This window comes from Schistocerca americana, chromosome 4 (genome assembly GCF_021461395.2).
Source record: "Schistocerca americana isolate TAMUIC-IGC-003095 chromosome 4, iqSchAmer2.1, whole genome shotgun sequence".
In the NCBI taxonomy this organism is placed as follows: Eukaryota; Metazoa; Arthropoda; class Insecta; order Orthoptera; family Acrididae; genus Schistocerca; species Schistocerca americana.
The window spans coordinates 789,077,826-789,095,384 of record NC_060122.1 but is presented as its reverse complement, the minus strand read 5'-3'; the positions used below and the strand labels follow the sequence as shown (position 1 = coordinate 789,095,384).

Sequence of the window (17,559 nt, the reverse complement as noted above, 5' to 3'; positions counted from 1 at the left end):
ATTTTTACCTCCATTTTCTCCCCTTACTCTGTTTTATGTTCCCCTTTTTTACCTCCTTATGTATGTATTATTTTATTCTTGTTTTAGTTGTCATGTCACTCGGCTGAAGAGCGGCGGATTGTGCTGCTGACAGCCCTCCCCTGCCCATATGGGGCAGGGGAATGAAATCACAATAAAGAAAAAAAAAAAAAAAACTCGCCAGTAGGTCAGTCTGGGTCATTCTCTCGTCCCCAGCTTGCAAGTCTGTCTCTCGTCCGCATTTGTTAGGCAGTTAGTGTCTGTCTGTCGTTTGGAGTGCTAGTGTGTCTGTCGTTCGGATCAACCTTTAAAGCCGGCAAAATGAGAGTCTTTCCACTCCGCCAGTAGGAGAGCTCAGCGAGTGGTCGCCCGGTCGGGGCTTAGTTCGTGCATCTGAGTCAGCGCGTTAGGCCGCCAGTCTGCTCGAGTTTGCCCAGGCAATGGTCATTGGCGGTTGGGTCGATCGGTTGGTCGGTCGCACACTGAGACACAAGATAGCTTGTCCGCCTTGAGCGTCGGCGCATGTGAGGTCGCCACGTGAGTCCAGTGGGCCGCGGCGTATAGCGAGGGGTAGTGGCTTCGCGGTCGACACGAGAGCAACCATAGTCAACCCACGACATCAGTCTGGCCGGTGCGAGCTGCGACGCCGTGAGAAGGGAGATCGGCGCGCCTTCCTGCGTCCGTTGAAGCGGCTGCCAGCGGACTGTTCGGGAGAGCGATTTGAGGGGTGCTGCGCCAGGTCTTCTCGAGAAATGGCAGTTTGTTAGAAGTTAAGTGATTGGTGATATGTTGTTTAATTTACTCTTGTTAAATTCTACTTGTTTTCTTGGTGAGGCCACCAGCCGTTTTGCTTTGGGGTCGTCCCACCATTCTTCTCCGTTTGTCCACTCGCGGGAAGGTGGATGTTTATAAATTGGATGGTCCGTTTTTCCCTTGTGGAGTAGGGGCGGGTTAGAGCAACCTGCGGTTCGGGTTGTTCGGTAATCTCCTTATCAATGTACCGTACGTTAGTAGCTGCCTCTGTCATGTTTGTCGGATTTGGTGCGTTAACGAAGTTATTGCTTGGAGTGTAACGGCCTAATATCTGAAACATGTTTTGTTCTTTGGAAACTTTGATATTATTGCCTATGACCTTGAGAGGCGGTATCTGTGTACTGTAGAGCATATTAACTATTGCTTGGCCAACCTTGTAGAATTTTATATAAGATTGCATTACATAAGCTTTTATTTAAATGATCATTTTAGTATATAAAGTTGCCACCCTTTCACCGTAAGACTTTTCTTAGAAGCTAAAAATCAAGTTGCACCTTCGGTAGCAAGATTAATATTTTAATTGTTAGTGTTTTGTACCATTTCCATCCCTCCTACTTGGGTGCATAGTTTGTGTGCTAGTGTAAATTGTTAAAACTCTTAGTTTAAAGTTATCTGGTGTGTTGCAGATTTGCACCGGTGTAGTCTTTCAGAGGCTGTTGTGAGTGGTCGTAACTACGGCCGTGTCAAAAGGGAGCGGCAAGGTTCTCTGCCCTAAAGCTCATACAGTCAAATCTTGCTTCTTTCTGCCTCTAAATAAATTGTAACTTTGATATTTTGACGGTGCTTTCTGATTATAATTTTCAATCTTTTTCTTTTAAAAAATGCTTTTAGGCACTATTAAAGTGAATAAAATTCCCATTTGTTAAAAGGAATTTGGTTATGATTTCATCAGTTACTCCCTGGCAACTACTTCCATGCTTACATAGTATGATTAAATGTGTTAATGTTCTTGATGAATCGCTAGTAAATAAAATAAATTCTTAAGGTTATTTTTTGAAAATAAATCACGGTTCAACCTGGTGGAATATTTTGAAAATATAGTTTAAGAACGTTTATTCTTTGTACAGTAATTTCCGAGTAAATTATTATGTTGTAGAAAAGCCTCTGTAATGATGGAAAGCTAATAATAATAATAATAATGACAGCAAAGGTTGTCTGCAAGAGGACTATTATGGATGAACTTGTACCACAACACTTGGACTCTATTAAAGTTAAGTAGCAGCTATCTGTTCATGTAAATACAGAACTGTGTTAACCCACGCGTGCATTTGTATTCTAGAAAGAGGATACCAGCCACTCATAACAACATCCTTTTCCTTGCTTCCCAACGGTACAAGCCCCTTCAGTAGCGACGAGGATGGGATACTGTAGCGACGAGGACACTACAAATGTATTAGTGTATCACAATGTGCACTTCTCGGTGAGTAAATACGCAATTCCGCAATTCTCAGGGAATCTTGGATGAATGTTGGCTACGAATGTAAAAACGTGGAATTATTATATAGTGCTCTTCTGGTAATTAGAAGAAGAGCCATGTTTGATATTCGGGAATTCTGTGCCAATGTTTATGCAATAATTTCTGACCCTAAAATGAAATGACCGTTTGGTGATACTAGCCCGCCCGGTTAGCCGTTCGGTCTAACGCACGACTTTCCGGACTGAGAGGGAGAGCCTGATCCCCGGTGCGAATCCTCTCGGCGGACTTGTGTCGAAGTCCGGTGAGCCGACCAGTCTGTGTGTGGTTTTTAGGCGGTTTTCATCTGTCTCGGCGAATGCGGGATGTTTCTCCTTATTCCACCTCAGCTACGCTACGTCGGCGATTGCTGCGCAAACAAGTTCTCCACGTACGCGTACACCACCATTACTCTACCACGCAAACATAGGGGTTACACTCGTCTGGTGTGAGACGTTCCCTGGGGGGTCCACCGGGGGCCGAACCGTACAATAACCCTGGGTTCGGTGTGGGGCGGCAGAGGGGTGAAGTTGACTGCGGTAGTCGTCGTGGGGTTTTGGACCATTGCGGCTGTGGCGGGGACGGAGCCTCTCCGTCGTTTCTAGGCCCCAGGTTAGCATACAATACAATACAATACAATGCAATGGTAATACTGGTCGATGGTGAATCAGCGCTTTGCGTTGTGGCTTCAAAGCAAAGTACTGTAAAAACGCAGGGGCTGGTATTTATTGTCTGTTCCTTTATTAGTGCGAGAAGCAAATTTAAGTACATGATAGTGCCTATGATAAGATACTGACCAGTTTTCTAAAATATATTTTATGTGATCATTTAATGCAAAACTTTCTAGTTCATCCCAACAAAGACTGTGAGAGAGTAATAAATACGTGAGAAATAATTGATGAGTAAGAAGAGGTCAAAACATTTTAATCAAACTATTGCACTATATTGAAAAACTATTCGAAGTTAATAATAAGTCTATTATTATGAGTAGTTTGAAAGTAACTTAATTGTTGTAGTACTAATCAGCAAACATCCAAGAAAAATCCTTAAATCTTGTTCATCATTAGATTATTTTACGTGAAAAATGTGTGCCTATGCACGTGTACTTGTGCTGAGAGAAAATAAATGTGAAAAAGCTTATATTACATTATAATTTTAAACGTTCTTTAGTTAATATCCAACGTGATTATTTTTGTTATCGTTAACGTGAGTGATTTTCTTATTAATTAGTATCCCACAACAAAGGACAAAATCAATAACGTATTGAAAGGATGATCCAATCAAATAGTTTTCTTACAAAACAGCTATTGAAAAAATTACTTTCTTACCGAAATTTTAAGTTTAAATATGATGTGTATCTTGTTCGCTAAAATGAATTTCGGATTTGGACGGGCGGCCGTAATAGTTAATTGTTATAAATCGAAACAAAACTTTACCTAATTTAAAAGAAATATTGCGCTGTCCACAAATTTTTGTATAGTGATTATGCAATGTTTCGATTGCCTACCACTGGCACGTTCAAAAGTTAGTAAAATAACAGCACACAACTTTTAGAATTGTGAGGAGCTGTGATAAATATTTTTACAGATTTGATTGTCTTTATGATCATGGATTTTTCTTGGCACGTTTAATAGGAAATATTGTCCGGAATCCATTAGTGGCCTTAACAAGTGTTTTATCTCAGAGAGCAAATCTTTTTAACTATTTGGTTTTGGATGTATAGAGTATCATGTTGACGGTGATTCGCTGATCACTCTGCACTGCTACTACTGCTACTAGTACTACTACTATCTTTGAGCTACAATGTGTGCCTGAGAAGGTCGGCGGGTGGCCTCAGAAAATAAAGAGAGCAAGAGTTACGAACTAAACACCTTTGCAACATGTGCCTGACATCGTTTGCAGAGCCGCTGGGAACTGTCAGGAAACACTTATTGTAGAATCGCTTGAACCACTGAGCCATGCGTTGTCGGATATCGGCATCATTACGCGAGGTGAGACCTAGCGCTACCGGTACGATTCGGAGCCCAAGCGACGGTCAATGACACGATCTTCATCGCCTTCCCCCCCCCCCCCCCCCAAGATTACCTTTTTCGACAAAAAGGACTTGATTAATTACGAATTTCCATTCGAGGCAGGTGAGGAATACGATGACCAGCATGACACATTGGTCTCCAGATCGTATTGGCAGCACCAAGTCTCATCTCCTGTAGAGGTGCTGGTATTTAAAAAAAAAAAGCTTATTTCGGTGCTTTGAGCGATTCCACAACAGGTGTTTGCTGGAAGTTCTCAAGAGCTTTACAACCGATGTGAGAAGTCTGTTATACGTACGAGGGCTGCCAAGAAAGCAATGCACCGCATTTTTTTCTTCAACAATTTCTTATTGAACGTAATGAAAACTACACACACGAAAGAACGGTGTTTTATCTACACACCCTGTTTTTCCACGTGATATCCACCCCGTACTATGGCCTTCCTCCAGAGCGAAAGAAGGGCGTGTTTGCCCTGTCGGTACCAATCCTTGTCCTGGTGGCGGAGCCAGTGCTTCACTGTGTGAATCGCCTCGTCATCGTCCTTAAAATGTCTTCCAACAATGGCATCCTTTAATGGCCCAAAACAAGAGGAAGTCCGAGGGGGCTAGGTCAGGTGTTGTCAGGTGTGACCGCCGTGGATGGTCTCTCGGACCTAATGCATATCGTGGAGCTCTGACGAGCCGCCTTCTGAAGATGTCACCCTCCGTGCCCAGCGACTAACTCTACTTCTGTCGACAGAAGATGCTCCATAGACTTTGCACATGCGTTTGTGAATATTCCCCCCAGTCTCCTTCTCTGCAGTGAGAAATTCAATGACCGCACGTTGCCTGTAACATACATCACCTACAGACGTCATTTTGAAACTATCCTGCAACTACGCTATCTGTCGGAAGTGACGGAACTTTGCGCGCTCATTCAGGAGACTTCAGGTAATTCATACACAATATTTCGCATTCGTAGCATTGTTTTCGACTAAGAAAAGAAATGCGGTGCATTTATTTTATGTGTAACCCTTGTAGTTAATTTTAAACGCGAACATTTTTAGGTTAGGCTTTACCGTGACTGTTATTGGCATTAAATGAAACAACAAGTTTACTGTTACCAGTCACCGTTTTATTTATTTCCACGACGCGTTTCAAAGGTTTAAACCTCCATCGTCGGGTGGATTTACATGAGTTAGTATGACATTTGTGTGTGTGTTGTGTTACGATTTTGGAGGAACTTGTGGCACTGCCTAGTGGAGAAACAAGACACTATATCAGAACATGGTTTAGGATTACTTTTGACAAAAAATTAAACTGATATCTAATGGTAAACATAAAATAAGTAAAACAGAGTACCTTGTGTTACGACAGCGAAAGGAACCTGTGACCACTGGAGGTACTCTAGTTTACTTATTTTATGTAAAAGTCCTTTGTTTCTTACTGTTGTTTCCTTCATTTTCTGACACGATTCATCGAATGTTTCAGATGCACCTTGTATTTGGCATACATACAGCACCTAGTCATGCCAGCTGGAAAAAAAACTAAGAAAACCTGACCAGAGACCAGACCTCGACTTTCTGGGTTGTTTACTTGACAATGGAAAGGGAATATTTGTTTCGCGCAGCTGAGTGACTCCGAGGACTATCTGTAACATTCTGTCTCGTAATTCGCAAGTGTCTTTTTCAGTGTACAGTGTGCATTAGCAAATGAGCTATTTTCTTTCTCCGTGAAGATATCAGATTAAATTCTAGAGCTACGAAATAGTCTGTTAGCTCGTTTAAGGATTTCTTCTATCTTCTGCTCTCATAGTTAAAACGATATCACCTATTCATTAGTCACAGAGCTTAAGACAGTCACTTTCATTCAAATACGAGAAAACTACCTAGATGATTTTCCTTTGTTGGTGATGCTTCTTTCCGTCTGTCTCCTTCAAATGGTTTATGATTTATATTGAATTTCCAGTATCTAATTAACCCTTACAATTATTACATTATAGTTAACATACTAACCTTGAGTTCTATTTCTCCTCGTTCTTCCAAATGGAAGAATCCAAATGTGTCCAGCAGCTTCTTCGTGTCAGAGCTGACGTGTATTTTCAGAGCTGAAAAAGACCCAAAAATAACTGAAAGCATATAAATTGTACAGATTATTTTTGATAATTGGTAATATGTGTGCCTTCCTAGAGCATCAGAGTTATAACTAAATGTGTAAAGTTAATAACCAATCAAAATAAAACGAGCAATAAAATTTATAACTGGACATTGTTTAATTTGACAGACGATGTGCAAAATAGAAACAATAAACCAGTTAAAGTTAAGCAGTACACAGCCACCGGTAAATGCTTATGCTTGTTTCACCATTACTATTCAAAGCCAAATAATTTTCCGTTCTTCATCAAAAAAGTGTAGTCAAAATAATGTTTAAAATAAGTTAAAGCTACAGTAGGCTCTTATTGCAAATGTATTTGATTCTTAAAATGTTCTATGATTTCATTTTACGCCGGCCGGTGTGGCCGAGCGGTTCTAGGCTCTTCATTCTGGAACCGCGCGACCGCTACGGTCGCAGGTTCGAATCCTGCCTCGGGCATGGATGTGTGTGATGTCATTAGGTTAGTTAGGTTTAAGTAGTTCTAAGTTCTAGGGGACTGATGACCTCAGATTGGTTTCATTTTACTTTTAGTTGTCCATTAACCACTCTGCTTACAGTGAGCTGTCTCGTGATATGTACGAAGAATATCTGAAATTGATGAGTTCTGGAAGTTTTCCGGCTTATTTCTTCTTCTGATAATGTTCGAGGGTGCTGCCGGATCGCGTGAACTTTTTGCCACGATATTTCGGCCCAGAGACGTCCGGCCATGTTCAGTTGAGTAGACAACAGCTGAAGAGGCCAGGTGCATTCACGGCTATTATGCCGAATCTCGCTCATGCGATATGTGCTGTCATGCGGCCAACACATTTTCCTTCAGCCGACATCGCGATACAGGGGGCGCTGCCATGAACGATTATGCCCTCCCCGGAGCTCCAGGGGCGGGTGTACTTAGGTTCGAACGTTCATGCACTGAGTTCATTTTTGTGTGTTTGCCAGTTGAGTAACATTTACAGACTTTTATAGTGGCCAGGGCCCGTGATGTACTGAATAGTTATTGTGCTGAAGACTTACTGATAATGTAAATCTGCGATACCTGTATACGTTCCAACATTCAAAGATACTGTTAGTGACTGACGCTACCACTACAACAACAAAAGTATGTCTTATTTTTACTGTTTTATATCAGTTGTAGAATAAATTAATATCTGAACTCTCCGTTCTTGAACATCGTCTGTTCCTCACCCCTGTATCCACAAAAGGAACACATAGCGTGCAACGAAGGTATAACATGAACAACATCTGTACAATATATATGTGTGAGTAAATGTTTTCAAACGTACCGGTGCAGGCCAGAGAAGTTTCCACTCCTCTGGGGATAGCATTACCAACCTCCCTGGATCAGTTCGATAGATGTCCAATAACACAGCGTCCCCTAACCTCAGAGCTTCTTATGCCTTTTTGGTCCGCTCTGTTGGCTAGCCAGCATACCGGATTCTTCCCGATCCATGTAAAAATGTAGTCCTGTCTCCCACCGCCGTGCGGGGCTGCTCTTTAGAGACACTGTTGGTGGGGCCAGCGAATTGTGAGTATGTCTGTTGTTTAGACCATGACCAGATGTAAGTCCTGATTCCTTACTGTAGGCTATATTGACGATGGAGACATAGCAATCAACAAGTTTAAATTTGGTTCAAAACGTATTATTGGTGAAAATTCTGTTTTGTTTGCGATTAAATTCCTATATATTACATGAAAGAGTTAATGTGCTTTGTAAGAGCCAGACCACGTGTTATAAACACAGTAGCCATGATTTAGTGCATTGTCCCTCCTCCCCACACACCAAAGAGTAATAAGCTAATGCATGCAATTTCGTGGGGTGTTACGCCATTGCAGCGTTTAGCGTCAGTGAGTGAATTTGATCAGGAGCAACAGATCTTGTAGTTCACGAATGATAAACCCATGTGCTGTTTTCTGATAGACTAAATTCCAGTGATCATTCGATCATTCGGTCACCCTCAGTGATCTTCCAACATACGTTCAGTCGAGTTTCCCATCGGTTTTCCATGTTTTTAATTCTTCGTGCCCTTTTTGTTATATTAACCACTAAGAAAGAGCTCATTCTATTGAATAAATCGAGCCGCTATACCACTGGCAACATTTTCATGTATTGAACTTTCATCTTCTGTAATATCAATGACGCTAACGTTACTGGGTGGAATAAACCCCTGTAAGTTTGGTAGCATTTCTACATGTCGAGTTTTTGTCAGATTGATTGGGTGTTTATCCCAAGGCTTGGTTTTATTCATATTATATACCCTGTGGCCTTACAACGGTATAGCAAGCAGTAGTTTCATAGATTCCCGCCTCTTGCGGTAGACTGATAGATGATGTTCAAAATTAATCATGGTTCAAAGATTTCCATGCTTCATATCCTGATTTCTGCTAAGAGGACTTTGCTACTAATCAAATTAATGCAGTACATAAATTATTTCCATAGTTTTATAAGGGACCCTGTAAAATGAATTCCTGTTCGCGATGTCTTCACTGTGTATTTTGTGGTAACCAAATTTGACTGTAATAAAGGTCTATCTTTACCAGGTATGGTCTTCAGACAGTCTATACTCTCTCACAGTTTGTGTGTGACCAGTAATTAGCAAAGTGTATTTCCCAAAACTTTTTAGTTTGGGATTTTGTGAGGAAAATTGAGTTCAGTTATGAATTTTAAATGCTCAAAGAAACGATCGACGTTCTGTATTCCTACAGAGACAGTTGCGTTTATCCGTTGCGCGCCACAGGTTTTAGTAAATAACTTCAGCAGGGTTTACTCTACAATTCCATCAAAGATTCGTACGACATTTCACACGCATTGAGCGACGATTCAATTGAGAATTCTAAACGATTGAGCAAAAATCCGTATGATATGGTGAAGAATGTGTTCCCACGAAGTCCGACAACCTACGTCACGGAATTATAGAAAGCTTACGCCCATCTTAACGACCCACATTTTACTTACAGTTTTTTTTAACTAAAGTATGGACCGCGTTTAATTGACAGTGCATACGAATATCGTCTTTCTTAAAACAACACACTTGTTGTACTCTGTTATATTTATTAAAAGAGCATTTAATTCTTGTCATATATTTCACTTTCTTGACTAAGAGCACTAAAATGGTTGTAAAGAATGTCAGTCGCTTGTAGTTGTCATTGCTCTTTTCGGTAACAGTTCGGTCTAGTTGTTTGTTATATATACCAAAGAAATTCCGATACTGCCATGATAATATAAAAACGTACCCCAGAAACTTGGTGCAAGCCCATTATTTTAATAACAGTAGATGTCACTACATGGTTAGCGTAATAGCTCATTTAATGACTGATTTTGTGCCCATAATAGTAGTAGATGTCACATCAAAAACAAATGGAATGTGATTAAAGTATATCACCACCAACAACAATTTGTCGTATGCCTAATTATATTCACTGAAATTCAAGAGGTTTTTATGTCTTTATTCATATTGATTGCCATTCTCATAATTTTAATTATAAATTAACACTGTTTTTTGCAGTTCATTTACTCATCGCTTGAACAAAAATAAACTGTTAAACATTGATGAAGCAATGTTTCAAAGCACTATTAGATGTATTACGAATAAGGAGACGTCCTGTCCCATTCTAATTTCCTTCTAAATACATATGACGTCACACCCATATCAAAATAACGGTAAATAAAGGTGATATTCCATCTAGAAAATGACAAGTTGATTGGAATTCCATTTCTGAGCTGAACATTAAAAAGATAGGAAAAAAAAAATTTTCTCGGCAGTTTTGTAACAAATGAATCGGTATTAGTAGGGTATCCGCCAGTGGCAATGCTCAACCCAGACTGCCGAAGATAAGAGACAATGAAGAAATTAACCGGACTGTTTTGATTGTCACGCTCCTAAATTTGCAATCAGTTCCCCCTGTATAGAAACGAATCGCGGGGCTATCGTTTCCGTTAGCCACTTGCGTGGCGGCAGGGCCGAACTGATAACGGGGCGTCGCGATCAGTAACTCGCGGTCTTTTGTCAATATGCTAATCCACAGCCCCCGTGGATGGGCCGTGCTTGGAGCGCATCACCAGCAGGATTCAATTACACCGAACAAAAGCGGATAGAAGTGCATATTAACGAATGCATGCATAAAATATCAGGGGCCGTCACACATATTAAAAATACACGGCCAAATGCGGGTCTAGAGAAACTAATGATATTTGGAAAATTTATTAGCCCCCTCTGATCAAGGAAACGAGGAATCGCCACGGAAATAAACTCTGAGTCGATTTTAATTTACAGGGCCTCATCGCAAAGCCACATCAAGCTGCAGTACTTTATCAGCAGTAAATAAGACTGACAATAACGTATCATTTTCTATGATTGTGATTAAACAATGCTAAAGACTGAGTAACTGATTGTTTCGTCGACTTTGATGTTGTCGATATCTGAGATGCTCAAAATGGCTCTGAGCACTATGGGACTTAACTTATGAGGTCATCAGTCCCCTAGAACTTAGAACTACTTAAACCCAACTAACGTAAGGACAGCACACACATCCATGCCCGAGGCAGGATTCAAACCTGCGACCGTACCGGTCGCGCGGTTCCAGACTGTAGCGCCTAGAACCGCTCGGCCACATCGGCCGGTTCTGAGATGCTGATTCAGCAAATATGTAGATACAGTTAATCTGACTTGAAAATAGCGTATTGTTTTATTTTTTTATAAACATTGTCCGATAGTGACTGCTAATAGATAAAGGATTGTAGGCGTTTTATTTCTTGAGAATTATGTTTGGCTAGACAGGCAATTTTACGACAGACATCAGATTGAAGCGGACCGGGGGCCACCATAATCTTAACCCAGGATGCAAAGCTAACGCCGGCTGTAGGTATCACCGCGTACGGCGAAGACACTGGACAGGGTGAGCGGACGCAGTGCTAACGACAGGTCACGCCGTCGTTGGAGTTCTGCACGATATGACGGCCGCTCCCACGTTCCTATGGCGTTTTCCAGCGGTGAGGGCGTTGTTAAGTACAGTAAAGGTCCCGGAAGGCGGAACACAATGAGCCTTGGCTGTAGAACGCAGAGAAGACGGCGCTAGTCTGTCGATTTATTTATTTTATTTACTCGTATGGCTAGGGCCCCCCGTCGGGCAGGCCGTTCGCCGTGTGCCGGTCTGTCAATTTGACGCCACTTCGGCGACCGGCAGTCGATGTGGATGATAGGATGAATATGAGGACAGCACAAAACCCAGTCCCTGGGTGGAGAAAATTCCCCGACCCGGCCGGGAATCGAACCCGGGCCCAGAGGATTGACAAACCGTCACGCCGACCATTCAGCTACCAGGGGGCGGACAGTCTGTCGATAGGAGAGCAACATACTGATGGACACTATGCAGGCTCTGTGAAAGCAACTGGTAATTAGGGGCTCTATGCCCTCGGCAGAATACGGCACACCAGGTGTGAGCATTCTGTAAGTGCGAGACTGAAACTTTCTCTTCCCACAAATACCTTTAGCTGAGCCGTCATACGCATATAAAGCAGATAGGAATCTTTGGAGTATCGTAGGAAACAACATATTAACGCGTTCCCTTGAGGCACCGACAGGACAGAGCCAAAAGACATTCCTTTCTTTAGTTATAGGCTTCTGGGCGCAAAATGGAATTTCATTGATCAGTCCTGTCTTACGAAGTAGGTTTTGGAAAATTATTGAGAAGTGGGAGGACGCTCCACGAGAATTGTGTCTTGTAATTGGATTACTCCTCGTGAGAGGCTAGGGCTGACTTTCGAAGAAGGTGCGAGTGTTACGAGGGAAGACAGGTGGAGCGAAGATGGCACTTCGATCACTGCTAGTGATATGATCACTTCGAACTGTCATTTCATTTTGCTTCTCCAACTGGAACATTGTGTAAAACTTGCGTTGGGCAGGTTTTCCGGGGTAACAGGTATTGACCACAGAGAACACCGACAGCAGCGCTAGCGGCCAACACAACGACGCTGTTGACAAAAATGGTAAGATCTGCAATCGGCTTTGGCATTTATAGGTCGCAATGCACTTAATAAACGTTAGGGTGTTAAGATGTGTTTACACCTGTGCTCCTCGCGGGTAGTCACCGTGTGGAGACAGCTTGCCCCACACACCAGCAGAGCCACACTGTAGATTGTATGTATCTTCCTCAACGAAGGCGTGCGAGTGATTCCATTCACGCCTGTGTTCACAGTGGGTGCCTCTACTTCTATGTGGGGCAAGCCACAGTCGCACGGTGATGAGCCGCAAGGCCCACATTTAATGAGTAGGAGGAAGACGCCCTTCTGGCATGTATAATTTTACGGATTCAAATTTTGGCAATCGCTGTCGTCAGATTGCGGAAACGGATTAGTGCGCTAATAATGTAGTAACCTACCTGTCGGTTCCTTGTCTTGCATCTGAGCCTAACTTACTTGTAACTGTTTCATGTTCTTCTGACAGCCTGTCAATGGAGGGAATTTTTAAACAGGTTCTTGTTACACTTCAGTGCAACTACTGCACTCGTTTTGTGTGAGGATTTATAATAGACAATAAATCTTAGAATAACTTTGACATTCATTACATACGGATCTCAACTGGTCACAGAATTACTGTCGCTATTCCAGCACCCTTTTCAAGTCTTTACGGCCATAATTTAGCCCTAGTAAAAAAATTCTTGGGTAACAAATGATAGCTTACAGTCTTCATTGGGCATCTACATATAGATACAGATTAATTACCTAGCGGCTTAGGTGGTGGAGTAGTCCAAATGGATTGACAAAAGATGCGATTTTAAAGAGCAAGGTGTTAAAGATTTTATTTAGAAACGCATTTATTAGACAGTCGATGGTTTGTTTCGTTGGATTGGAGGTAAATAGAAGAAATTTAAGTATCCCCACACCGTAACCAACTACGAGCTCCTCGTCCAGGCCGTGTTGGCGCAAGGGATGTTTAATGGCCGCTGTGTCATCCTGTGCCATGCGGCGTCGTGCGTGTGGAATATGGAGGGTCATGTGGTCAGCACACTGCTCTCCCGGCCCTCTCATAGATTTCCAGACCGTGGAGCCACTACTATTGGGTCAAGTAGCTCCTCAGTTAGCATCACGATGCGGAGTGCACCCTGTACCATTCCTCCCACAAAGGAAATATCGAACCAGGGTCTTGCACATGGCAGCCATCTACACTGACCAGTGAGCTAGGGAGGCGGACATATCCTAAAACTTTGGGGACAAGGCAAAACATATGATACCGATATTAAACTAATTAGATAACATACTGAACTAATTAGATAAGATACCGTATGGTCCAATATAACTATTCCGATTCTGTTGGACGTAACTTACACTTCACAGTAACAAGATAAGCTCACAGGTTATTCCAGGCCACTTGTTCAGAGAGATTGATTGATGGTGTGTTGAGATCAACACGGCATTTTGATTTTCAGTTCTCCACACATTGACAACGCTACAAGAGCGTTCATTGCCTACACTTTTATTTTATAATAGAGTATGATACGTGTTCCACTGCTATTTTCCGCTCGGTATTCATACAAGTGTCTAAGTGTCTGGAAGTTGATGGACGCTTGATGACGACTTTTTCCTTTGCGATCCAGCATTATCCCCTCATATTCTACGATGATAACAATTGTTTGACAACAACCTTGGATAGATGTTGACAGAGACTTCCACACCCCAGTCACTCGTAATTTTCTCTCCACAGTGATAAATATCTTCCTGTTAGAACGACTTCGATTACAGATCTTTTCTCTGTCAATTCTCTAGAACATCTTGCAGCACCATAAATCAAGTGAAAGTCTACAAGATCCTGTAACAAGTAATTCCCTAACACCGACAACCAATGACGCACTATAAACAATGGTAAACCTCGCTTTAGACATGTCATAGGCGGTTGTGTATTCTTTCGAAGTAGCATTATCTACATCTATGCGGCAGTCAGTACTTCTTTGTAAAACAATGGCAATCTACAACACGTGGAACACAAACATTACTGACCCAATCCTCACAGAACCTTAAATATGCATTTCAGACTAATGGCTAATTATCACACGATTCTTATTCTAGGTTCACCTATCATCCACATAACTGTGAACCTAAAAAATTGCAAGTGTACAGGACATTCATAAAGTCCCGCTAACATTTTTAACGTAACTTCAAAGCAATCAGAGGAAACAGTGTTTTGTTGTAAAACGTTTAGCAGTTCGCAAAGTTCTTTTACGTTTTGCCAGAGTTTCAATGAGTGCCCCCCTCGTCGCTCATAGAACATGAAGCAGTGTTCTAGTTATGCCTACGTACGGGTCAGAATTACAACAACAGTTCTGATTGATTAATTGACTCATACACGAAAGGTGGAAATGTCACTAACTTGTGTTGTGTACACAAGATCCTTGACATAAGTCCACAGAAAGAAGTCAAATGACGTGACATCGAGAGATGGCACCATCACCGCCTGTCCAACTACCCACCTCTCAGGAAACGTGTCATTCAGCCAGCACATCCCGCACTTTCAAATTGCAAACAGAGGGTGCTCCACCATGCCGAAAGACGATGAGCGGTTGAAGATCTTCGATCTGAGTTCTAACATGCCCAGCTAAACATTTCCAGTTTCGGTTTTCTCTGCGTAGAAAAATGGGCCTGCAACCCTATCTCGCATTAGGCCACACGTAACACGGCCCTCCGAGCAATGACCGATGTGTCCACTTATGGATTATCGATGCCTCAAATCCTTCTTTTGTGGCAATTAATGTGTTCAGAAGTGTGAAACACTGCTTCATCTGAAAACAGGCACTTTTTCTGGTAGTCTTTGCCGGCGTCTATGGAGGCCAGCCTAGAATCCGTGAACGTATACCGCATTGCACGATTGTTTGGCTACAATGCTTGGACCGTTTGCACTTAGTACTCAAAAATGTGTAATCGCATATACAACATTTTATGGACAATTGACTGTGCTTCCGGGAACTCGCTTGATGCGCGAGGTACTGACTACTCGGGACTGTTTTGAAATGCAGCTTGCACTTTATCAACACATACTTGAGATACAATGGGACGTCCACTTCGACGAACGTCTATGACATTGTTTGTCTCTTTAAAGTTCTTGAAACAGATCTTTACGCTGGTTTTTGCCGCCGCTGCCCTCCAATTCCGACGTCAGTAATCCCCAATACCGGTGCCACATATGATTCTGCATATCAGATCATACATTGTACCTCCTCATAGTCTGTCGCCATTTTCATGCACTCCAAACTAAATCTGGTCCAAAGTAAAAAGGAAAACAACGTTAAGAGGTGATAAACTTTTACAACAAACCACGATTCTCTGTCTCTAGTACACTACTGGCCATTAAAATTGCTACACCAAGAATAAATGCAGATAACAAACGGGTATTCAATGGAGACATATATTATACTATAACTGACATGTCATTGCATTTTCACACAATTTGGGTGCATAGATCCTGAGAAATCAGTACCCAGAACAACCACCTCTGGCCGTAAAAACGGCCTTGATACGCCTGGGCATTGAGTCAAACAGAGCTTGGATGGCATGTACAGGTACAGTTGCCCATGAAGCTTCAACACGATACCACAGTTCATCAAGAGTAGTGACTGGCGTATTGTGACGAGCCAGTTGCTCGGCCACCATTGACCAGACGTTTTCAATTGGTGAGAGATCTGGAGAATGTGCTGGCCAGGGCAGCAGTCGAACGTTTTCTGCATCGAGAAAGGCCCGTACAGAACTTGCAACATGCGGTCGTGCATTATCCTGCTGGAATGTAGGGTTTCGCAGGGATCGAATGAAGGGTAGAGCCACGTGTCGTAACACATCTGAAATGTAACGTCCACTGTTCAAAGTGCCGTCAATGCGAACAAGAGGTGACCCAGACGTGTACCCAATGGCATCCCATACCATCATGCCGGGTGATACGACAGTATGGTGAAGACGAATACACGCTCCCAATGTGCGTTCACTGCGATTTCCCCAAACACGGATGCGACCATCATGATGCTGTAAACAGAACCTGGATTCACCCGAAAAAATGACGTTTTGCCGTTCGTGCACCCAGGTTCGTCGTAGAGCACACCATCGCAGGCGCTACTGTCTGTGATGCAGCGTCGAGGGTAATCGCAGCAATGGTCTCCGAGCTGATAGTCCATGCTGCTGCAAACGTCGTCAGACTGTTCGTGCAGATGGTTGTTGTCTTGCAAACGTCCCCATCTGTTGACTCAGGGATCGAGGCTTGGCTGCACGATCCGTTACAGCCATGCGGATAAGATGTGTGTCATCTCGACTGCTAGTGATAGGAGGCCGTTGGGATCCACCACGGCATTCCGTATTATCCTCCTGAACCCACCGATTCCATATACTGCTAACGGTCATTGGATCTCGACCAATGCGAGCAGCAATGGTGCGATACGATAAACCGCAATCGCGATAGGCTACAATCCGACCTTTATCAAAGTCGGAAACGTGATGGTACGCATTTCTCCTCCTTACACGAGGCACCACAACAACGTTTCACCAGGCAACGCCGGTCAACTGCTGTTTGTGTATCGATAAATCGGTTGGAAACTTCCCTCATGTCAGCACGTTGTCGGTGTCGCCACTGGCACCAACCTTGTGTGGATGCTCTGAAAAGCTAATCATTTGCATGGCACAGAATCTTCTTCCTGTCGGTTAAATTTCTCGTCTATAGCACATCATCTTCGTGGTGTAGCAATTTTAATGGCCAGTAGTGTACGATTTATTGATAGGCTAGCTAGACTTTAAGGACAAAGTGCATTTTCCCATTAGATGTGGGAGTAGCGTGTGAACAAAGTAAACCTGCTAAGTTATGTCAGTCAGCTGGTACTCACGAAGGCCGTTGGATTCCATGCGGGAGGCGGTGTTGACGGTGTCCCCGAAGAGGCAGTAGCGGGGCATCTTGTGGCCCACCACGCCCGCCACGCACGGACCTGAAACAAGCCGCAAGACACTATGGCGGTCTAAAAAAAATTTTCTGTTATAAACACTGCATTGTCCTACGCTCATAATGCACTGCCACTGCGTCACAGTGATTAAACTTGTTCGTGAGAGACTGTTTTAATCTCATGATGTGTGTCGACGCCTCCCACACGTTGCGGA

General features: G+C 42.8%; 1 protein-coding gene across 1 annotated transcript in view; it reads right to left on the bottom strand.

Moving 5' to 3' along the window:
* The window catches only part of LOC124613802 (atrial natriuretic peptide receptor 1-like), a 459,276-nt gene that overhangs the window by 40,271 nt on the left and 401,446 nt on the right, over positions 1–17,559 (bottom strand). The window contains exons 18-19 of the mRNA XM_047142525.1: positions 17,292–17,390; positions 6,308–6,399 (exon numbers count right to left, since the gene is read on the bottom strand). Of these exons, the coding sequence (XP_046998481.1) occupies positions 6,308–6,399; positions 17,292–17,390 (191 nt within the window). The remainder of the gene's footprint in view (positions 1–6,307; positions 6,400–17,291; positions 17,391–17,559) is intronic.